General features: G+C 41.4%; 1 protein-coding gene across 4 annotated transcripts in view; it reads right to left on the bottom strand.

The window, feature by feature from the left end:
* VPS13D (vacuolar protein sorting 13 homolog D) overlaps positions 1 to 24,781 on the bottom strand; it is a 257,070-nt gene that overhangs the window by 119,008 nt on the left and 113,281 nt on the right. For all 4 annotated transcript variants that reach the window (XM_043573784.1, XM_043573785.1, XM_043573786.1 and 1 more), the window contains 9 exons: positions 23,850 to 24,097; positions 22,072 to 22,263; positions 21,637 to 21,763; positions 19,836 to 19,978; positions 15,792 to 15,922; positions 15,375 to 15,550; positions 6,862 to 6,985; positions 5,641 to 5,876; positions 2,255 to 2,363 (listed from right to left, as the gene is read on the bottom strand). In XM_043573784.1, the coding sequence (XP_043429719.1) occupies positions 2,255 to 2,363; positions 5,641 to 5,876; positions 6,862 to 6,985; positions 15,375 to 15,550; positions 15,792 to 15,922; positions 19,836 to 19,978; positions 21,637 to 21,763; positions 22,072 to 22,263; positions 23,850 to 24,097 (1,486 nt within the window). The remainder of the gene's footprint in view (positions 1 to 2,254; positions 2,364 to 5,640; positions 5,877 to 6,861; positions 6,986 to 15,374; positions 15,551 to 15,791; positions 15,923 to 19,835; positions 19,979 to 21,636; positions 21,764 to 22,071; positions 22,264 to 23,849; positions 24,098 to 24,781) is intronic.

Here is a 24,781-nt window from a genome sequence, read left to right as displayed (position 1 = left end):
ACTGCTAAAGCACCAACAGTAACAGGACGAATCAAAACCACAGCATCACTTCTATAGAATTTCTGCCCATTTTTCTCTTACGTTTGAGATTCATTCACTATAAAAAGTAAAAAACAAAAAACACCAATAGAAACAAAAACCCAACCAACCAACCAACAATCTAAAATGTCACTCTTTTCGTTCCTGACTAAAGAGCAGAAGTCCCGTTGCTAATGCTAATTCTTAGAACTCTGCTTGGTTTTGGACGTCAGCATAACTTATTTATATCCACCCTCCTAGGTGCCATTTTTCATCCCCATCAAAGGAAATTAACAGTAAAAATGTTACATAAATTATCACATCCTCTTCAAAGTGTTTTTGCTACTTCATAAAAAAATTTCCTTTTCTCTGCTTAACAGTCCCCTAGTCCTTGCAGATTACACAGCTATTTGACATTGCTGTTTTGCTGATTACACCCGGTGATCCAATCCCAGCTGGTAAATCACCTCACTCCCGAGTTCGTTTCCATTCATGCTAACATCCTCCTCGACTTGAACATTCTCTGAAAGCCATCTGACAACATCATTTCCAAGGATGCTCTGCCACTTATTTTTTCAATTCACTGGACTTGTCGGACTCGCTGCTTTCAATTTCTAGATTATTGCTTTTCCGAATTTTCTTCTTCACAATTCCCCCATAAAAGCCTCCAGAACTGGGCGCTTTCAATTACTATGCCTCGTGGTCTCTTTAGTTGTCACCATCTCCAAATCTTATTTCCAACGTTTATTTATTTTTGGGACAGAGAGAGACAGAGCATGAACGGGGGAGGGGCAGAGAGAGAGGGAGACACAGAATCGGAAACAGGCTCCAGGCTCTGAGCCATCCGCCCAGAGCCCGACGCGGGGCTCGAACTCACGGACCGCGAGATCGTGACCTGGCTGAAGTCGGACGCTTAACCGACTGCGCCACCCAGGCGCCCCTCCAAATCTTATTTCCAAAATGCATCTCACACGTAAGCGTGGCCTCCCATGGAGTGTGAGAACACGGTAAGCAAACCGAATTAAGTGACTTTGAATGGGTGGAACAGAAGAATTACAAGTACCGATAGGGTGACGGATGGGTGAACCTTGGAAACACCACACTAAGCCTAAGAGGCCGCTCATAAAACACCAACCATATGCAAGCCCAGACAGGGAAGGACGCAGAGACAGAAAGTAGATGAGTGACTGCTTAGGGCTGCAGAGCAAGAAAAAAAATGGCGTCAGAGCTAGAGGCACAGGGTCTCTTCTAGAGGTGCTGAAATGTTGCGAAGTTGAGTGTGATGCTGCTTGCACGTATCTGTGGATATACTACAAAGCACTGAACTGTACACTTTAAGTGGGGGCCTGTATATGAATTGCATCTCAGTAAAGCTGTTAAAAATGTAAAAGTGAATTAAAAACACATGTATTCAAGTTTTGCTTGAATGATCTGAACCTGCCTGGTTCCCCAGTTACAAATTTGCTAAGAGCTATACAAACTCACATCCAGGTGAGGCGACGCCACTGACACACGCGCCACCACCTCTGGTGATAAAAGGGGTCCTTTGTCCCCATCCGGGCAACTGGTAAAGAGACACTCTCTACCAGGGTTATTTTGGGACTGTGTGATTTACATTATGCAAAATCTTCTGGAACACAGCCGTCAGGTAAACAGGTTTTAAATCATCATCATCGGTAATCTCCCTCCTCTTAAAGTCACTTCTACGCCTCTGAGTTCTCAGGCGCCTTTCGTGTTGAGGTTTGAACTACTTATCGCCAGTCCGTCTGCCATCTGTGCTGCTTCCGGCCAGATTTGCCTGCCTTCCTCTCTATACGTAGGTCTACTAGCGGAAACATTTCCCTGAACTGACCCTTGGAAAGAACGTGTGTCGGCATAAAAAGGGGGAAAGTTGTCAGTTTGATCATTTTTCCGTTCAGTTTAGGAAAAAGTAGACTGGGGAGCCATTTCAACGGAAAAAGAGAGTATTGAGAACAGCAAATCATGACTCGGGAAAAAAATGAATTTAAAAGATAAGTTCTCCAAAAAGGGCATCGAAGATGAGAAGAGCTTGGAATTCCTGGAGCAGATGTCACAGGACAGGAGGAAGAACAGCAACTTGAGCAGGAGAGACCCCGCATCCCACCCTGAGCAAGTCGTCCAGCCTGTGCATGAGGAGGGGCCAGACTGCACGACCGGAGTCCCCTCCACGGCTAACAGTCTCCCCTTCTAAACTCCAAATGCTAAGTGCTCTTACCTTCTTCTTTAAAATGACTCTCTGTGTCTTTGGTGAGACATCCAAGACCAGCTCTGCACAGGTGGTAGCCTTGCTGGAAGCCACAGGCCTTCCTGTCCCCTCCTGTAAACTGGAATTAAAACAGTCATACGTACATACGTGTATATACACATACTTGCACATATATACAAGTACTCAGAAGCAAATGCTTAAAACCTCATCTGTAAAGGGGAGACTTTTTTTCCATCATGAAAGAATGTCTAACCCAAGTTGCAGAAATATCAGGTTATGTTTCCAGATTCATTTGCCAGAAAACATACTAACATTTCCCCTCTCCTGATGATTCTAGTGCCTTACAATTCAGACATAAAAGAATGACTATATAGCTTCAGCACCCCCTCCTCCCAAATTAAGCCAGACATTCCAAGGGTCCTAGAATTGGCTCTACTTTTTGCCAGACAGAAGATCAGCATCACTGCATCCCTAAAGCTTGGCAATGAATCAGAAGTCCCTCTAGAATGAAAAGAAAACAAGGGGTTCATATTCACCTTCCTCCAACCCGATCGTGTTGTGTTTCTCTGTGGCTTAAGAATCGTAGTTTTATGGAATGTTGCAGCCTACCTACACTTAGGGGTATTTTTTTTTTTAATATTTTTTAATGTTTATTTTTGAGAGAGAGAAACAGAGCGTGAGCGGGGGAGGAGCAGAGACAGGGAGACACAGGATCCAAAGCAGGCCCGAGCCATCAGCACAGAGCACGATGTGGGGGCTCAAACTCACAAGCTGTGAGATCATGACCTGCGCCAAAGTCATACACTTAACTGCCTGAGTCACCCAGGCGCGCCCCCCCCCCACTTTGAGGTATTTTGGTAAGATTTTATTTAGATTATTCTCCTGTTTCCACTAATCTCCATCATCAAAAAAGGGACCGATGAATTGGGAGTTAAAAACTAGTTTTCATAACCCAAAAAAAGCACACGTGACAAAAATAAAGACATAAATTGGATTTCAACGAAATTAAAAAACTTCTGACCTTCAAAGGACACCATCAAGAAAGTCAAAAGATCATCAAAAGAACAGGAGAGAAGATATGTGCAAATCCTATATCTGATACAGAATTTGTATCCATATTATATAAGGAACTCTTAAAGTTCAACAATAAAAAGGTGAAAAAAAAATTTAAAAATGAGAACAGGATTTGAATAGACATTTCTCCAAAGATACACAAACGGCCCATTAGCAGAGGAAAAGATCCTCAACATCATCAGTTATTAAGGAAATGCAAATCAAAACCACACTGAGAAGTCATCACACACCCAGTAGGATGGCTGCAATCAAAAAAATGTAAAATAGTGTTGCTGGGGGTGTGGAGAAGTCAGGGCCCTTGTATGTTGCTGGCGGGAACGTAAAACGATTCAGCTACTGTGGAAAATGGTATAGCAGTTCCTCAAAAGGTTAAAACATAGAAATACCACAGAACCCAGCAATTCCACTCCTACATATATACACAAAGGAATCAGAAACAATTACTTAAACCAATACATGCATAGGCACATTGATAGCAGCACAAAGGCCAACAACAGGAGACAACACAGATGTCCATCAACAGCTGAACGGACAACAGAGTGTGGTATGCCCATACAATGGAGTATTACTTGGCCACAGTAAGAAGGAAATCCATGCTGCAATGTGAATGAACCTTGAAAATATTAATGCTAAGTGAAAGAAGCCAGATACAACAGGTCACATATTTATGAATCAATTTACATGAATTATCTGGAATAGGTCGATCCTTAGGGACAGAAAGTAGACTGGTGGTTGCCAAGGGCTGGGGGGAGAGGGTAATGGGGAGTAACTGCTTAATGGGTTCGGCGTTTCTTCCTGGAGGGATGAAAATGTTCTGGAACTAGACAGAGGCGGTGGCTGCACAACATCACGAATGCACTAAATGTCACTAATGGTTGATTCTTAAATGGTTAATTTTATGTTATGTGAATTTCATCTCAATTTAAAATAAAAACCAACAAAAACAAAAGTTGTCTCTTCCCCAGCATTTGTTCTCTCCCACAATGCAAAAACATAGTATCTTATATACTCCAAAACATGGTTCAATCTCTCCTCACACCAAGATTCTCAGAACCTCCCTTTTTATCTGCCCCATATCTGTCCAACCCATTAAACTCCTAATCACCCATGAGGATTCTTCAGTTAAAGAGTGTAATAACTACTGGAATTGAACTTAAGAACGTAAAGAGAAAAACATGATTAACAACTAGATTAAGAACTGGCTTTTCAGGCACTAAAACCTTATGCATGTCATGCTGTCAAGTGCCATAATCTTTCAAAAGAAACAAACAGGCTGGCTTAATTATAACAAAATAAACATCCCAGCACCCTTATTTCCAAAGAGAACTGCAACAAACAAGGAAAAGAGTGGCTATTCTAAGTAAAGATGCCCGTTCAATTCATTCCTAGTGAAATCTGGACTCTAGGTAGATGAGAGGTACCGCCAGGCAGAGAGATTATTTTTGTGAGCCGCAGGCAGATAAAAAATACCATTCATAAGCAAAACTATTCAGAATTTTTGGAAAGGAATCTGACTTTAAGTGTCCTGTCCATCCGGCGATTTATATTTGTAAAATGCTCAAGATTTAGCTATTTTCCCTGGTTTTTCCACAGGTAAATCTTAAAATTGGCCCCATCACCAGCACAGAAATAATTGTATTTATATGTTGGTGAAATGACTACTTTTTGAAAGCCCAATGTTTTGAATCTCTATGTGCCAATCTAACAACAGAATTAGAATAAACTTGCTATTCTTCACCTGAGTTTTCTAGATACAGCTAACCAGATGTCGGTGAAGATTATAATTCTAAGGCAACTGGAATTACTGTCAAGTTGAGCTACTTCGGTTGGCTATAGGTGATAAAATTAAGATAGACTCTAAGTGTCTGCTTAACCAGTATTCTCAATGGGAGAGGGGAGTCAAAACGATTTGAGTAATTATGATAAAGACTGGTCAGTTTCAAATGAGGAAAGACATAAAACAAACTTAAAACTAGCAGCAAGAAATTTAAAAAATACATTAAAAATACCACCTTAAAAAAGAAGAACTGAGGATATTGTGAGACTAATATCTTATGGGAGGAATGTTAAATACTAGAATGGATTATTGGGGAGATCATTAAAAAAAGAGCAGTCTTGCCTCTTTAGATAAATTTAATCTAGCCAGAAGACAAGGGTTTAGCCTAAGACCTCTCAAGATAGACCCTGAGCCCAGGATTTGGTAAAGAATGGAAGGAATCTTCCTCCATCCTTTGAGCCTCTTGAGAATTGCTTAAAATTTAAAACCAGTTACGAATTAGAGCCTTCTGCTTTATGAGAACAGTAACTGAACCCAGAATTACCCAGAGAATGTATATGTAGCAGCGATGTAAATGAAGTTTTCATAATAAAGCTGTCGGTTATCCTGGAAATCGTTCATGTTGCAGTTGAGCTCTGAGGAGCCTGCCCCTTTGACGGTCAGCGTGATAAAAGGAGGCAGGGTGGGTTCATCCCAGGCATAATCCAATGAAGTCATGGGCTTCACTTCAGTTCGGAGCCTGGGTTCAGCTACACCATGCTGAGTAAAGACAACTGGAACCTACGGTAAGGGCAGAGAGGATACAGAGGACTTTCATTCAGAGTGGTGTCACTAGAAAGTGAGTCAGTGCTTCCTAAATTTAAGTTCCAGACCCTTCCCCAACAAATCCTACATTGGGCATTACCACAATCACGAGGGCAATTCTCTTGTCTCTTCAAATGCCTTTCTCTTTATAAAAAAAAAAAAAATATATTTCTTTATTTATCTTGAGACAAAGGTGGAGGGGCAGGGCCAGGGAGAGAGGGAGAGCATGAGTCCTGAGCAGGCTCTGCACTGTCAGCACGGAGCCCAAAGCAGGGCTCAAACTGAACCGTGAGATCATGACCTGAGCCAAAATCAGGAATCGATGCTTAACCTACTGAGCCACCCAGGCATCCCTTCAAATGCTTTTCTAGTCATCTGTCAAACTGCAACGAGCCCAACAATTAAAGGACACAGACCATCTCTTCTACCCTCACCCCTCGTGATACGCTCTGAACCCAGAAAGGAATAAAAATTCTAGAATTCGGCTATGGGAAGTCACATATTATAAGAGGTTATTATTCAAAGGCATTATTTAAAATGGTATCTTCTTTCCATCTTGGCTTTACTTGGAAGATTTATAGAAATGCTCACTGTAACTAAGCAATAGTAAAAATGCCCATTCCCATTACACTGGACTGTCTGATTCCAATTCCTCTCTGTCTATATGGAATGTCTACAGAGGGTACATGTCCACCAAACAATACAGTCAACATGATTGGGGGTGGGGGTGGAGGTGGCTCTGAGAAGTCACTTCTGGACAAGGCTGCCCAGCAATCAAAACAACCAGCAGAAACCACCTCCAGAAGGTAAGGATGTCTAGGGTTATCCAGTTGAGGAGATCCCCACATAGGTTTTTTTAAACCCAAGTTTAAAATGTATTTCATCATTATCTTCAAGGCGGTACAAACTCCACCTTCCCGCAAGTGAAACAGCCAAACTGGCTCACCACCCTGCTCGATACCTTAGAGAAGTTGTCAATTCGGAAAGGAGGGGGTAACTGGTCTGTGTCACTAAATGAGATCCTATAGGTAGCTCCTCGAAGAGTAATTTCCACACGCAGGAAGAAGCATTTTCCCAGAGTATCTCTGCAGAAAAAGGAAAGAAAGAGACTGCACAACATGGAAGAAACAAGTTACAGTTCGCTTTCTTATACTTCTCACAATCCTGATATTGCCTGGACTTCAACTAATACCAGTGTGTGCTCTTCCATCACATTAAAAAGGTAGAAATTGACAGTGTAATCACACAGAATAATAAAAAAGAATTCATTCGAGCAACTTCGGTATGGCAGTTTGTCACTCTACAATAAGATCTACATATTTTACTTAGTGGATATGTTTTGGGTAGTAGTGCCAGCCTAGCAAATGAGTAAAAATTGGTTGAACTCCATAAAATTGTTGATATTAGATTGCTCTGACATAAAAAAAAAGAGCAATTTCACATAGTTCAAACTAATATATTGATGCTATTGATAACCAAGGTTTTCACTATAGGATGAGGGAAGAAGGTGAGGAGAATCCACCAGTAGTTACCAGCAAATAAATATGATTTGTTATATATATGTACATGTATATGTGTATCTGTATTTAAATATAGATAGATCACTTGAGAGAACGAAGAAGCTCTATCTTACAAAAGAATATCAGCTAATAAACACCGAAGAAATGACAGAATTAGAAAAATCACCATTTTGCAACCACCAATGAAATCACTGATTCAGGTAAGAACCATCAGACCACTGAGTGAAAGATTTTGGGGGAAAATACAGTCTGAAATTATTCCCCCAATGGCTTACTATTGTTTACAAAGAAGTAAAGGTAACTTTACAATAGAGACACCTGGTGGACACCATCCTAATCATATGATGACTGAATTTAGCAACATCAGTAAAGGGAGCAACAGACATCACAGGCTTCCTACTGACGCAACGAGAAACACACACCACAACATAGGTAGTATTCTTACCAAAAAAGGTTCAATTAAATCTATGTATAGGAAACTGTCAGAAAAATCCAGAAAACATACAGGGTAACAGAATGGATAATTAAACAAGATCCATCTATATGTTGTTTACAAGATACCCATCGTAGACCTAAAGACACCTTCAGATTGAAAGTCAGGGGATGGAGACCCATCTGTCATACTAATGGAAGCCAAAAGAAAGTCGGAGTAGCCATACTTATATCAGACAATCTAGATTTTAAAATAAAGACTATAACAAGAGATGAAGAAGGGTATTATATCATAAGTAAGGGGTCTATCCACCAAGAAGAGCTAACAATTATAAATATTTATGCTCCCAACGTGAGAGCAAATATATATATACACACAAATATATATACACACATACGTATATATACATATATATACATACACACACACACACATAGTGAAACTCATTGATAATAATACCATAACAGTAGGGGACTTCAACACCCCACTTAGAGCAATGGACAGATCTTCTAAACAGAAAATCAACAAGGAAACAATGGCCTTGAATGACACACTGGACTGGATGGACTTTACAGATATATTCAGAACATTTCATCCTAAAGCGGCAGAATACACATTCTTCTTGAGTGCACATGGAACATTCCCCAGGAAAGATCGCATACTGGGTCAAAAATGAGCCCTCAACAAGTTCAAAAAGATTGAGATTGTACCATGCATATTTTCAGACAACAATGCTATGAAACTCGAAATCAACCACAAGAAAAAATTTGGAAAGACAACAGAAACTTGGAGACTAAAGAACATCCCTGTAAAGAATGAGTAGGTTAACCAAGAAGTTAAAGAGGAAATTAAAAAGTACATGGAAGCCAATGAAAATGATAACACCACAGCCCAAAACCTCTGCGATGCAGCAAAGGTAGTCATAAGAGGGAAGTATGTAACAATCCAGGCCTTCCTAAAGAAGGAAGAAAAGTCTCAGATACACAACCTAACTTTACACCTTAAAGAGCTGGAAAAAGAACAGCAAATAAAACCCAAGCCAGCAGAACACGGGAAGTAATAAAGATTAGAGTGGAAATCAATGCTAACAAAATTTAAAAAACAGTAGAACAGATCAATGAAACCAGGAGCTGGTTCCTCGAAAGAATTAACAAAACTGATAAATCCCTAGCCAGTCTGATCAAAAAGAAAAAGGAAAGGACCCAAATAAATAAAATCAAGAATGAAAGCAATCACAACCAACACTGCAGAGATACAAACAATACTAAGAGAATATTATGAGCAATTATATGCCAACAAATTGGGCAAACTAGAAGAAATGGACAAATTCCTAGAAACATATAAACTACTAAAACTGAAACAGGAATAAATAGAAAATTTGCACATACCCATAATCAGTAAAGAAACTGAATTAGTAATCAAAAATCTCCCAAAAAAACAAGAGTCCAGGGCTGGATGGCTTTCCAGGGGAATTCTACCAAACATTGAAAAAAGGGTTAACTACCATTCTTTTGAAGCTGTTCCAAAAAGTAGAAATGGAAGGAAAACTTCCAAACTCATTCTACGAGGCCAGCATTTCCTTGATTCCAAAACCAGACAGAGTCCACTAAAAAGGAGAACTGTAGACCGATTTTCCTGATGAATGTGTATGCAAAAATTCTCAACAAGATTCTCAACAAATCTCAAAAATATCTCAACAAGATACTAGCCAACCAGATCCAACAATGCATTAAAAGAATTATTCACCATGATCAAGTGGGATTTATACCTGGAATGCAGGGCTGATTTAATATCCACAAATCAATCAATGTGATACATCACATTAATAAAAGAAAGGACAAGAACCACACGATCCTCTCACACAGAGAAACATTTGACAAAATACAGCATCCTTTCTTGATAAAACCCTTCAAGAAAATACAGATAGAAGGATCATACCTCAAGATCATAAAAGCCATATACAAAAGACCCACCGCTAATATCATCCTTAAAGGGGAAAAACTGAGAGCCTTCCCCCTGAGGTCAGGCACACGACAGGGATGTCCACTGTCACCACTGTATTTCAACATAGTATTGAAGTCCTAGATGCAATCAGTCAACACAAAGGAATAAAAGGCATCTAAACTGGCAAGGAGGAAGTCAAACTTTCACTCTTTGCAGACAACCCAAAATATTCTACCAAAAAACTGCTAAAACTGATTCATGAATTCGGCAAAGTCACAGGATATAAAACCAACGCACAGAAATTGGCTACAATTCTATACACCAACAGTGAAGCAGGAGAAAGGGAAATCAAGTAATTGATCCCATTTACAATTGCAACAAAACCCAAAAATACTTAGTAATAAACCTAACCAAAGAGGTGAAAAACCTATACACTGAAACCTATAGAAAGCTTATGAAAGAAACTGAAGACGACACACAAAAAATGGAAAAACATTCCATGCTCATGGACTGAAGAACCAATATTGTCAAAATGTCAATACTACCCAAAGCAATCTACATGTTCAATGCAATCTCTATCAAAATAACACCAGCATTCTTCACAGACCCAGAACAAACAATGCCAAAATTTGTATGGAACCAGAAAAGACCCCAAATAGCCAAAGCAATCCTGAAAATGAAAGCCAAAGCTGGCAGTATCACAATCCTGGACTTCAAGATGTATTACAAAGAGGTAATCACCAAGACAGTAGGTACTGGCACAAAAACAGACACTCAGATCAATGGAAAAGAATAGAGAACCCAGCAATGGACCCACAAACATATGGCCAACAAATCTTTGACAAAGCAGGAAAGAATATCCAATGAAATAAAGATAGTCTCTTCGGCAAATGGTGTTGGGAAGACTGGATAGCGACATGCAGAAAAATGAACCTGGACCACTTTCTTACACCATACATGAAAATAAATTCAAAATGGATGAAAGACCTAAATGTAAGACAGGAAGCCATCAAAATCCTAGAGGAGACAGCAGGTCAACCTCTTTGACCTCGGCCACAGCAACTTCTTATTCAACATGTCTCCAGAGGGAAGGGAAACAAAAGCAAAAATTAACTATTGGGACCTCATCAAGATAAAAAGCTTCTGCACGGTGAAGGAAACAATCAGCAAAACTAAAAGGCAACCTGTGGAATGGGAGAAGGTATTTGCAAGTGATATATCAGATAAAGGGTTAGTATCCAAAATCTATAGAGAACTTAATCAAACTCAACACCCAAAAAACAAATAATACAGTGAAGAAATGGGCAAAAGAGATGAACAGACACTTTCCCAAAGACATCCAAATGGCTAACAGACACATGAAAAAATGCTCAAAATCACTCATCATCAGGGAAATACAAACCAAAACCACAATGAGATACCTCCTCACACCAGTCAAAATGACTAAAATTAACAATTCAGGCAATGACAGATGCTGGCGAGGATGCAGAGAAAGAGGATCTTTTTTGCATTGCTGGCGGGAATGCAAACTGGTACAGCCACTATGGAAAACAGTATGGAGGTTCCTCAAAAAATTAAAAATAGAACTACCCTAAGACCCAGCAATTGCACTATTAGGTATTTATCCAAAGGACACAGGTGTGCTGTTTCAAAGGGGCACATACACCCCAATGTTTATAGCAGCGCTGCTGACAATAGCCAAAGTATGGAAAGAGCCCAAATGTCCATCAACAGATGAGTGGATAAAGAAGATATATAGATATGTATATAGATATAGATATATATATGTGTATGTACATACACACACACACACACATACATACATACAAACAATTGCTAAGTATTACTTAGCAATCAAAAAGAACGAAATCTTGCCATTTGCAACACTGTGGATGGAACTAGAGTGTATTATGCTAAGCGAAATTAAAGAAAGGCAAACAACATATGACTTCACTCATATGTGGAATTTAAGATACAAAACAGATGAACATAAGGAAAGGGAAGCAAAAATAATATAATAACAGGGAGAGGGACAAAATATAAGAGACTCTTAAATACAGAGAACAAACAGGGTAGCTGGAGGGGTTGTGGGTGGAGGGATGGGCTAAATGGGTGCTGGGCATTAAGGAAGACACTTGTTGAGATGAGCTCTGGGTATTATATGTAGGGCATGAATCACTGCTTTCTACTCCTGAAATCATTATTGCACTATATGCTACTTGGATGTAAATTAAAAAATAAATATATTATTAAAAAAAAGGAAAAGAAAAATTCAGAAAAGAGAACATTCTATAAGAAACTGGCTTGGAATCTTTAAAAAAATTTTTTTTAATATGAAATTTATTGTCAAATTGGTTTCCATACAACACCCAGTGCTCATCCCAAAAGGTGCCCTCCTCAATGCCCATCACCCACCCTCCCCTCCCTCCCACCCCCCATCAACCCTCAGTTTGTTCTCAGTTTTTAAGAGTCTCTTATGCTTTCAATGTCAATAAAGACCAAAAAAGGAAAAGTAGGACAACTGTAGATTAAAGCGGATGAGATATGTCTGCCAAATAAAATGCATGACCTCTGACTGAATCCTAGATCAAGGCAAAGGGAGTTATGCTATGAAGGGTATTTCAAAAGACTATTTATCAGGGCCACCTGCTAGCTCAGTCAGTAGAGCATGTTAACTCTTGATTTTGGGGTTGCGAGTTTGAGCATGTTAGGTGTAGAGATTACTTAAAAAAAAAACAAACAACTATCAGGGGCACCTAGGTGGCTCAGCTGGTTGAGCATCCAACTTTGGCTCAGGTCGTGATCTCACATGTGAGTTTGAGCCCTCATCGGGGTTTTAGCTGTTAACACAGAGCCCGCTTTGGATCCTCTGTCCTCTCTCTCTGCCCCTCCCCAACTCTCTCAAAATAAATAAATAAACTTATATTAAGTTTATTCAGTGTGTAATGTTAGTATATTTATTTAGAAAAATGTCCCTGTACTTTTTTTTTTTAATGTCTATTTTTGAGGGAGAGAGAGACAGTGTGAGCAGGGGAGGAACAGAGAGAGAGGGAGACACAGAATTCAAAGTGGGCTCCAGGCTCCCAGCTGTCAGCACAGAGCCCGATACGGGGCTTGAACCCACGAACCGTGAGATCAAGACCTAAGCCAAAGTCAGGCACTTAACCTACTGAGCCACTCAGGTACCCCAAAATGTCCTTGTCTTTAGGTAGATAAACTATAAGTTTTTATGGCTAAACTAACAGGGTGACTTCAATTTACATTCAAATGGCTCAGAGAAAAAGTGTGTATGTGTACATGCATGGAGACAAAGCAGGATACAGCAAAGTACTGATGTGTAGTTAATCCAAGTGAAAGATAAAGGGGTGTTCTTTGCACTACCTATAAGTTTTCTGTAGGTTTAAACTGTTTCAAAATGAAAACACAGGGAAAGGAAAAGAAACAGAGGGTCTTTGCTCAGTATCTTAGGACTGTGCACTAGAACCCCTCCGAAGGGTTAACAAACGTATACAAGCCACCTTCGTTCCCCACGTCCACACCTTTTCTTTCCTTCCTTAGTCACAAGCAACTTTTGCTCAATTCTAAATTGGCTTCCTCTTCTCACACAACACTTCTAGGTGACCTCCACCCAAGCAGTATATAAACCCTTGGTGGTTTTAGCTACAGAACCAACTCCTCACCTCCCCGCCCGCCATTAAATCTTGTGGGGATACAGGATACTAGCAGACTAGCTTCTGGGTGGAGCAGGGGTAAGCACACCGGCCCCCTAACCACTTGGCTCCCTCAGCCCCTGAAGTCACCTCCTTAACCACCCCCGACAACTCCTAGGAACACAGCTTGAAAACCCCTTTACCAGACGCAGTGAACTCTAACAAGGGCCAGAGCAAAAGGAAACTAAGAAGGGCACACCACTGACCGCAAAGAAAAAAAACAAAAAAACCCTCAAATAATACATGTTTTAATAAGTCAATATAGATATTATTTTGCATCATCTCTTTTTATATCAGCCATGTTTCTGTTCCCTTATAATGATGTTCTCAATGCAGAACTAACCATGAAGTATAAAAGCTTACATTATGCTTTTGAATGCATCAAAATAGCAATGATTTCAGGGTCTTTAGCCTCAAAAGCATTTGATGAAAGAAATTAAACAGAATGGGGCACCTGAGGGGCTCAGTCAGGTAAGCATCTGACTCTTGATTTCGGCTCAGGTCATGATCTCACAGTTCGTGAGTTGAGTCCCGCATTGGGCTGTGCGCTGGCAGCACAAAGCCTGCTTGGGATTCTCTCTCTGTGCCCCTCGCACCCCCCACCCCCGCCAATCCCGCATGTGCATGCCCTCTCTCTTAAAATAAATAAACTTAAAAAAAAAAAAAAAAGAAATTGAAGAGGACACAAATAAATGGAATAGCATTCCACATGTACAAATCCAACTTAATATTGTTCATATGAAAATGGGGCCCCAAGTGGATCTACAGATTCAATATACTCCCTACCAAAATCCTAAGTGATTTTTTTTCCAGAAGAGAAAATTTTACCGTGAAATTCTGATAGAATCTCAAGGAATTCCAAACGGCCAAAATAATCTTAAAAAAGAACAAAGTTGAGGGGCTCCTGGGTAGATCAATCAGTTGGGAGGCCGACTTCAGCTCAGGTCATGATCTCATTGTTCATGAGTTCGAGCCCCACATAGGACTCTGTGCTGACAGCTGAGAGCCTGGAGCCTGCTTTGGATTCTGTGTGTGTGTGTGTGTGTGTGTGTCTCTCTCTGCCCCTCTCCCCTCTCTCTCTCTCAAAAATGAATAAACATTTTAAAAAATTTTAGAAAATGGGGCACCAGGGTGGCTCAGTCGGTTGAGCGTCTGACTTTGGCTCAGGTCATGATCTCACAGCTCGTGAGTTCGAGCCCTGTGTCGGGCTCCGTGCTGACAGCTCAGAGCCTGGAGCCTGCTTCGGATTCTGTGTCTCCCTCTCTCTCTGTCCCTAACCCACTTGCATTCTGTCTCTGTCTCTCTCAAAAATAAATAAACATTAAAAAAAAAATTAAAAATCAAAAAAAAATTTAAAACATCTGATAAAAACAGAAAGAAAAAATTCATCCTGTGGTAGCTGAGGCTAAATTTGTTGATTTTTCTTAATAAGGACCTGAGGGTCACTGGGTTGGGCAAGAAAGGGCAGATGATTTACTAAAATACCACCAAGTGAGACAAGAGTATACACAGTGTGCAAGAATACACAAAACCATCTATCAACAATGTTAGCATCTAAGTGCAGACACAATTCTCAGAGTTGCAGGCAATCACGAGCTCAGCACTACCCATTGGATTTATAACCTCAGACCATAGCAACTGCACAATGGTCAAAACTGTCAACATGCCTTTAATTCATTCCATCAAAACATTCGGTCACACTTACTTGGTCACCACAAGTTTTAAGAACTTAGAGCCAGAAACATAACCACCCATTTCATAAAGGGCAGTATTACTATTTACTTCGTAGATTATTTCAAATTTATATGATACATTACTGCACCTGAAAGAAGACTACGTTTTGTCTAAATACAGTGTCTGAATTTACCTCATGTTGATATGAAAAGAATTATTCTTATTGACTTCAAACCCTCCAGACCAAATACAATTGGGAACATCCATCAATCTGACACACAAGAGCTGATCGTAATCATTCCGAGGCCAATGGAACACCACGCTGGAACCAGGAAGGGTGGAAATGTAACCTTCAGGATTGGCTGTTCCCTAAAATATAAAGGATCACTGTCTTTAGTCAACAAATACAAGTCAAGACAGTAAATGTTTGCTGAGTAACTGCCTAGTCTGGGCCTTGCTCTCTACCATGAGCTACTTAGGGTACCAAAGGCATAAAATGGTTATTCACATCACAAAACTTAACAGTGTTGATGGGGAGATAAATCATGGCATTAAAACCCACTGTACTGTTAAATAAACACTGGTCATTCTTCAAAAGTAAACGACTTACCTGTCCTCTGGCAAATTCCCTCTGTGCAAATGCAAGCTTGTGAGATGATTTATTATCTAACAGGTACCGGGGGGCAAAGATGACCATACAGGTGTCAATATATCGACCTCGGCCTTTCTTGACATCAATACCTACAAATAATAAGAACCACTTTCATGAATTCATCAGAAGACAGAAAATCCATGGTCCAACAAAAAACAATAGGCTTCACAATTACTTAGTTTCTCTGAGAAAATAATTATGTCACCCAGAGCCTCTATGAAACCTTCCAAGAATGGAATGAAATCAATGAGTACACTCAAAAGTATTATTCTTCATGCCCCCTCAGGTCTTGAAAAGTCTCAGTGGTGATACCAATGTCGTTGTAATTCCTGGTTTCTCCCTAAAGGGTGCACCATCACAACAGCAACTAAGGCACGCAGGTGTTTAGCCACAGACACCTATGGTCTCCATTTATGAAGTGGACTACTAAGATAGTTTATGTAATACACTTCTGTTTACATCTGAAACACAAAATTTCCTCCTTGAGAACTTGCTCCTTTTACATGATATTGCAGAAATTTCAGATTACTTAACTGGATCCTGCACGGCCCTGAATGCAGAGGACTCTTCTCTAGTACTTTCTTTTAGCTCGCTGCCCAAGAACCCAGCTGGGACATAAAGCTAAATATCATAGGATGTACTCATTCACAAGCTGAACGATTCCAGCACCTACCATGTACTGAAAAAATAGAACAGCAAACAAAACACGTGCCAAGAAAACAAAGTCATAATCAATCAGATGGAAATCTCAAAACATTGGATTCCAAAGCAAGAAAGAAGGGAAACAGCACGGAATTATCTTAAAAACTCTGATGACAATTTTAAAAACTACAAAACTCAGTGGGATAAGTTATTCATTCATTCAGACAATAAATAGAGCAACTATATTCAAGGTACTAGGGTTATACAGTGATAGCAATATTTACAGCTAGAAATAATTTTTAAAAATAATATTTATTGAAACTTTTTTTAAGTAGGCGCCATGCCCATGTGGAGCCCAACATGGTGCTTGAACTCACCCTGATATCAAGACCTGAGCTGAGATCAAGTCGGATGCTTTAACCGGTTGACTGAGCCGCCCAGGCACCTGTTTATTGAATTCTTAATGTATGCTGTGTTTCTACCAAAGGCCCTATGTTTAATTCTCATAACATGTCATGAGTCAGTATTTTCACTTTTCACTTTCTAGATGAGGAAACTAAGGCATACGGGAAGCTAGGCAACTTGCACGAGGTCAGACAGCCAGTAAGTGGCACAGCTGGGTTCAAACCCAGGCACACTGCCTCAGGAGCCCTGCTCACATTCCGATGAGACATACATAAGGACCGTAGTCAGGAGTTAACAAGTGTTAAGAACCATAAAAAAGGAAGAGATCTTAGGACAGGACAACTAGGTTCCCTGAATGTCCCAACATAACCCCAAATAGAAATATTCCAGTCTGTTAACTCCATAATTCACCTGTACTGGCTTGAAAAACCTGGTGTTGCTTTAACCTAAGGCTTCAAACTACCTAAAAGACTGAGCAAATCACAAAAACAAAGAGAGTCTGAAATTCTGTATCTAAGAAATGCTGAGTAATACTTAAACAGGGAGATATACCCTATCGGTTTTTTTTTCTGTAACAGGCAGAAAAGCATTGTCAGAAATCTATATTGATAGCTAGCTGATCTCAACCACTACAAAGCCTGCCCACAACAAATATATATATATTTTTTTCTTCTTTAAGTAGGCTTTACACCCAGCATGAAGCCCAATGCAGTCTTGAACTCAGGACTGTGAGATCAAGACCTAAGCTGAGATCAAGAGTCAGACCCTCAACAGACTGAGCCACTCAGGCACCCCAGGATATGTTTAATTTGATATTATAAAAAAAGACTACTGTATCAATGCCCAATTTTTAGAAAAAAGCAGGCTTTTTGTTTCCTTTTTCATCTTAGATAGCCTTGGCAACCCCCCAATAAATATCTTTATCTGATAAGATAAAAATGTACAAAATCCTTCCTTTTGGAGGCACATATAAGGCTAACTGGCAAGGTCCTCCCAGGCTCTTTATCTTGGGACTTTGCTTTTAACTATTCCTGACAGGGAGCTAGCTATCTATCCAATTCTTCAAAAATATTCAAGCGAGAGATTCCACAAATTTCCATGATAATACATGCCAAGATCTCATGACGCTAGGAATTACAAAGTCCTATCCTACCCCTTCTATTCCTTTCTTTGGTGTAACAACAAAATTCATATCACAGTATTGTTCCAAAAAACATATGCAATGACTTTTAATAAGCACTCCTCGCATAAAAGTTTCTACGTGTGCTCACTGCGTATTTCTGACTGGAGGCTTATGTCTCCGCAGGAACTCTGTGGTCCCTTAGTGCCAGCCGCTTCAGAAGGGCACAACTTCCATTCCTCCCTCAACCTCCCTTCTGGCAGCTTCTAGCCAACCTCTGGTATCTTTCTTTAGGAACTGTGTCAAGGGCAAGATATCCCAGTAGACAGTCAAACGCAGCATGAAGCAGCCTTTGCTTATTCAAGAGAGGAGCAAACAGATGCAAAGACAAAGGACAGAAAATGATCCTCAGCCAACACACACACACACGCACAAACACACACACACTTTAAAAAAAGAAAGGAAAGAAAGAAGGAAGGAAGGAGAGGGAAGAGGGAAGGAAAGAGGGAAGGGAGGAGGGAAGGGATGTGGGAAGGGAGGAGGCAAAGGGGAAGGGAAAGGAAGGGAAAGGAAGGGAAAGGAAGGGAAAGGAAGGGAAGGGTCCCCAGCTGGAGGATCACAGAAAGTTTATTTCTTCTACTAAAAATCTTAATACCAACCTTAAAGAAGACAGTTTCCATATCAAGGGAGAATGCATATAAATTCATGTTCCAAAAAACAGAAGAAGGAAGCTGGACTTGGAAGAGACTCTTGCTAACATGCCCTCAAACAAATATACCCTTTGACCCTCCATGGGATTCAGGGTAAACAGCTTCATACCACCTTAGTTCTTCCTTCTATAAAGTGACTATATCTACACTGTCCAATTCCAGCTGCCATTGATCATGAACGGCTACTTAAATCCATTAAGTACAATGAAAGATTCAATTTCTTGGTCACACTTACCACGTTTCTTAGCAATGTACTCTCGCGCGCGTGCTTGGTGGCCACGTGTGGCTAGCACTGCAGGGCTGGACAGTGTGAAATGGAGCACTGCCATCATTGCAGAGAGTTCAATGGGCAGCACGGTTCTAGATGGTTTTCCAACATCCAACACTCAACAGAGCTTTGAGATGTTTGGAAATTATGTACTAAAGGAAGGGTATGCTGCTAACATATTAAACCCGAGACATATTTAAATCAGGCTTAACTCTTCAGAAAATCTTTGGAGTGGAGCATTCCTGATGGCTAGGAGGCATACAGACCAGCGTTCCCCGCTTCCCTCCCCACTCTCCACCTCTGCAAGCTAAGCTACTTTACGGGCTTCTAATTACTATAACTGCTAAGTGCGTTTTATTATATTTTCTGCTTCAAATGCATACACCCCAATTAGAATCCTACTCCTGACCCAGACTTGCCCTTTGCGTCTGGGCAAGTCACTTAACCTCTCTGCTTCAGTTTCAAGGTGAACAATGCTTCTTGCCCTCTGAGGGTTTGCAAGTTTTAATGAATGCGTGGGAAATGGTTGGAGGATGAAAAGCATTCTAAGTGTTCCTATTATTCCCATGAAAAACAAGGATTCAAGCCAAACTGATACTTTCCTAACACAGGTGAGTCTGAAATTAAACAGAGCCCCAGACCTCAAAAGGGCAGTGTTTACGTGGCTCCTGAGATCCCTAGGAGAATAGATCTGTGTTGATCTCAATCTAGCATTCGGAGAACAGATACCTGACCCAATGCCAAACGAGAAAATCAGCACTTGCAGCCAGGCCAAAACGTATGGCCAGCTTATTCCTCCAAGCCTGAGGTCATCGGCCAATGGTTCTGATTCTCCCGCTGCTCCAAATGTAACCCACCAATGTTATAGATCAGCCCTGGGCGGTTTCCTTGCTGGATGACTTTCAAAGCTCGGACACCACTACCGCCATCCAGTGAGAAGCCCTGACACCAGCCCGGCATGCCTTCCGGATGAATCCCCCTTCCGATTCGCATCGTGCAGCTGTGGGGCAGAAAAGCAGAGATACATGTATTCATCCATAGGAAAGTCTCATCCACCTGTTCTAATCAGGGACCACTGCTACAGCTATCACCCGAAACGGAACTCTAATACTGGCTCCTCCTCACTCTGGGGCGATTCCCAAACACAGCAGGCCAACAACCAGCGGGCAACACCCTATCTTCGAGGCAGCCACGGCACCACAACGCATGAAATGTGCTGACGTCTATAGCTAGACACGCTAGGAGAAGATTCAAGGATTCTATGAGGATAAAGCATAAGGAAAATGCTACGATACCTCATTCCTCTGAAAAACAAGAGTTCAAGGCAAACTGATACTTTCCTATCGCAGCTGTTTCAAGGGTTTGTGAAAATACCTTGAATGTAAGAGAAAAGCGTACACGTGGTTCTGCACACACAAAAGTACAGAAGAGGCAGCTGATGGTATGTTCTTTCTCAGGCCTGGTACTGTTACAACGGCAAAGCATTGTTACGTTGGCCAGTGTCTTGTCACGGATCCCGGAAACGTAATTCTTGAGTATGTGTTCCGGGTCTACCACTAATGGCCATGTAACCTTGGACGAGTAACTCTCTCTGAGCCTCAGTTTCCTCATCTTAAAGTAAAACAGTATTTCCTGCCCTGTCGAATCCATTGGGATGTTGACAGAATCAGGTGATGGTCTACGCAGAAACGCTTTGGGAACTGTTGAGTTCCCTGGATACGTCAAAGTGGGTCACAAATGTCAAGTCCTAGATCTGACACTGTCAGGATCCCCTCAGGAAAGGTGTGAGACACGGCTTGCCGATGTGCCAAGTGGCTGTATGTGTCTCCCACCGTGTCTAGTACCCCGGTCAAGCCCCCCGACTCCAGGGCCAACCGAGCCTGCAGCCCTCCCTGGGAGACATGTCTGCACCCACTGGCACCCAGCGCTCCCGAGCCTTCCTAGGAAGGCTGCAGCACATCTCTCCTCCTCTGTGACAGCAAATGGCACTGTAGCGCCATCACCTGCGCTCATGTCTCTTTGGAGGAAGGCTCCAGATTAGAAGACCCCTATAAAAAGCAGAATGTCAAAAACCAAGAACAAAAGGGAATTCATGCTCCTACCACATGCTCAAAGGCAGGTCATCGAACTCTCCCAACGGGTGCTCTTCCTGGCCTTTCAGCACGCGATGAGGGCTCTGAGATCTTGAAATGGCACCGTTTATGTCAAGGGTAAAAGCGATGGACCCTGAGCCCTTACACAAATCGACCTGGACTGGGTCAGTGGGGTGGCTGTTTTACCAAAGGGCCAGGCTGTGTCCCCCTCTGATGCCAGCTCTGCTGCCTGGGCTGAGGGCTCCGTGCAGGAGAAAACCAGGCAGGGAAGGGAAGGGACCCCGTGGGGGCTCTGTTCACTGGCAGAGTTACGAATAGAACTGCTTCAATACATGTAAAATAAAACTAGCTTTCATTACCAACCCACCAAATGGTTTATTTTCAATATCAAATGACACAGAAATTAGATCCAAAAAAATCCCATTAGGTCATGGTCCTATTCCCCTGCCAAGTCAGGACTGTTATCTACAGTATATTTCTACTTACACGGACACACTAGAGCCTTTGCTAATTTTTTCCCTCGCCTAGGAGCTTACTTCCCCTTTCCATAAATTACTGTACTCACAGGTTGGGCTGCTCTTTGTCCGCGTAGCAGAATAAGAGAGGGCTCAGGCTCCGGGCCAGCTCATGCTCTTCGAACTGGCCTGCAGTGTCTGTCTTTGCATTGTCCTGTCTGAAGATCAGCGGTAACCCTTTAGGGAGGAGGGGAAAGTTTACGTCAATCCCACCCGGTCTATGCAAGACAGATGTACGTGGTAAAGGAAAAAAAATTGTCACAGGGGAAAATAGTGAAAACTGAATTTATTTTGTGGGCTCAGTTTGTCGTCTGAAAGGACAGTTTTGACCATGATGAAGCACTTATTATGGAGGCAGGAGAGTTTCAGCAGCTTAGACTGTTGAAGTCATCTATTTGCATTGGCTCTACTCGGTTAGCGGAGCAAATAAATCTGAATTCCCATGACCAGCGCCAAAGGCCCAGTTGAGCAGCCTCTGTACATACCTGTTTTGTTAATCAGCCAATATGGAGCAGAAATGAAGATCTTCAAGGATCCTTCTGCTCGACACACAATCCGGATGGTGAGGTTCAGCTGCCGCCGGTTGATGTCGTAGAGTCGCATTCTTACCATGTAGTTTTGGGTTCCCGGTGGAATGAGCAATTCTTTACAGAGTGGGAAGTTCTCCAGCGATACCCCTGAAGAAGATACAAGCTACTGTCTTCCTGGTTTCTCACTTTCGTTTGTCAAAATAGTCCAAAGCCAAACAAAATTGGGTACTTCTTGGAAAAATCAGAACTATATATGGCGCTGGCAAAAACTGTCATTAGAACGGCCATTTTCCCTGCACTGGGGCGAGAATAAATATGAAGCAAACCAGATGGCCTGGAAGGTACAGGAGAGAGTCTGAACTGCACAATCAGAAGGATGGAAATACCAAAAATCTATCAATGACAGCTATGATTATTGTGAGCTTACTCCTCATCAGGCCCCGAGCTGGGCACCTCAAACACAAGTACAAGGTAAGTACAAACCTTGTACAAGGTACAAGGCAAGTACAGGGTAACAGAGTCAAGGATTCTCCAGCTCCACTGGCTGGCTTCTGATTCCCAGTCTGTCCTCACCAGCTGTGCAACGTGGGGCAAGCTAATCTGCCAAGCGGGGAGAATACCAGTAGGTCTGTCACGGGGCTGTTATTAAAAGCGATAATCCATGTGCAGCACGGCTGGGAAGAGAAGAGTGCTGGGTGTGCGCACAGTGGTGTGGGTGGGCGGTGGGGAGACGCTGCCATTTCCCGCAGGGGTCAAGAAACATCGTGGGAGAGGCTGCCTAAGTGCAATGCGTGTGAGGTTCCGCATCTGTAAACTGGGGATAACAGCATCTGCCTGAGACAGGGACTGTGAAATGCGATGCCGGGACACAGTGAGATCATTCATGAAACTATACAGACACAAATATCTATGTCATTACCTTTCAATGTGTCTAAAACAACCTTAAAAAAAACATGTCCTGGGGCGCCTGGGTGGCTCAGTCAGTTAACGTAGGACTCTTGGTTTCAGCTCAGATCATGATCTCATAGTTTGTGGGGTTGAGCCCCGTGTCAGGCTCTGTGCTGACAGTGCAGAGCCTGCTTGGGACTCTCTGTCTCCCTCTCTCTCTGCCACTCCACTGCTCATGTGTGCACTTTCTCTCTCAAAATAAATAAACTTAAAAAAAAACCAAACCCACAAATCCTTAAGTGCTGCAAATACAATGATTCTTGACTTTGACTTCATCCACCCCTAGTGAAAATCACCAGGTGCATGGAACACCCCAGACCTCAATTTCCTCATCAGTAAACAGGACAAGTAACTACTGTAAGGATTACATGAGATGACGGGTATGAAAGCTCTTGACATGACGCCCAGAGTACAGTCTATACTGAGCAAATATTTTCTCCTTTCCTGAAAAGAGGAGAGATGTAGGATTTTGCACATTTTACAGTCAGGAAAACGTAAGGTTTGAAAAGATGAAATGACTTCCCATTGAAATCACATCAAGTAAGCAACACAAGAAAAAGGCTCTGTTGAGTGCTTCCTCTGTAAATCTTTTGGATCTGCTCAGGTTTTTTCTTTTGGTAATTTTCTAAGAAGCTTTTTTATTTCAAGTGCATAAATCCTTTGAGCTCGGTTATTGAGATAGCCTATGTGTGATAATTTTTCTAAAATGTTTACCAAATGATCACAAAAGACTCATGGACGTTTCCACAGCGTTACCACAGATGATTATCTGACTAAACCCTTACCTAATTCGATGTTCTGGGATGTGTCAGCTGTGTGCAGGGCCACCTCTTTGCCAGGTTTCAATGTCCCATTAATTGGCATTCCTTTAACATAAAAATCAAGTTCACAAGGTAACAAGTTGCAGATGACCACAGTTGGCAGGAGATATATGGTATGCCCGGGTTGTCTGAAGATCTGCTTTGCACTGTCAGAAAATATGTTTGAGGGCATATAATCTGGGTAATTCTCCTTCTTTATGGCTACGCAAAACCTACGAAGACAAAGCAGTGGAAAAACCATCAGCCTAAATAAAGAACTTGAATTTTTCTTCCTTAGTGGAGTATGAGAAAGCTTAACACTAAACCGGTTCAACAATTCAGTAGGATATTTGCAGTTTTCAATCTCAGACACATTTATACTGAGGTATATAGTTAAAAATACAGTAAGATGTGTAATTTTAAATGTTCAGTTTGGTGAGTTTTGACAAATATGTATACCTCGTTAACCACGACCCAACACCGTTATAGAATCTTTCTCTCACTGCAGAAAGTGCCCTCCTATCCCTTTCCAGGCAATATCCTCTCCTAAGAAAGAAGCAACTACTGTCTGATACTTATCACTTATATATTGGTTGAGCCTGTTTTTGAATTGCATGTAAATGGGTTACTCCCCATGTCTGGCTTTTTTTGTGTGTAAAATGAAATTTCTACAAGATGCAGCCATGCTACTATATGTATCAGAATTTTGTCCACATGCCAGTATATGAATATACCATTTTTTATTTATTCATCATTCTGTTGACAGCCGATTGGGTTGCAGCTAGCCAACTGGGTTGTACCTCCAGATCAATTTAGCAAGAATGGAAATCCTAACAACATTTTGTCTTCCAATCCATGAACTTTGTTATCTTTCCACTTAGTTACTGGGTTTTCTTTAATATCTCTTGGCAAGGTTT

Source organism: Prionailurus bengalensis, chromosome C1 (assembly GCF_016509475.1).
Source record: "Prionailurus bengalensis isolate Pbe53 chromosome C1, Fcat_Pben_1.1_paternal_pri, whole genome shotgun sequence".
Classification (NCBI taxonomy): domain Eukaryota; kingdom Metazoa; phylum Chordata; class Mammalia; order Carnivora; family Felidae; genus Prionailurus; species Prionailurus bengalensis.
Note: the sequence above shows the minus strand (reverse complement) of the source record. Positions and strands in the feature narration are given on the sequence as shown.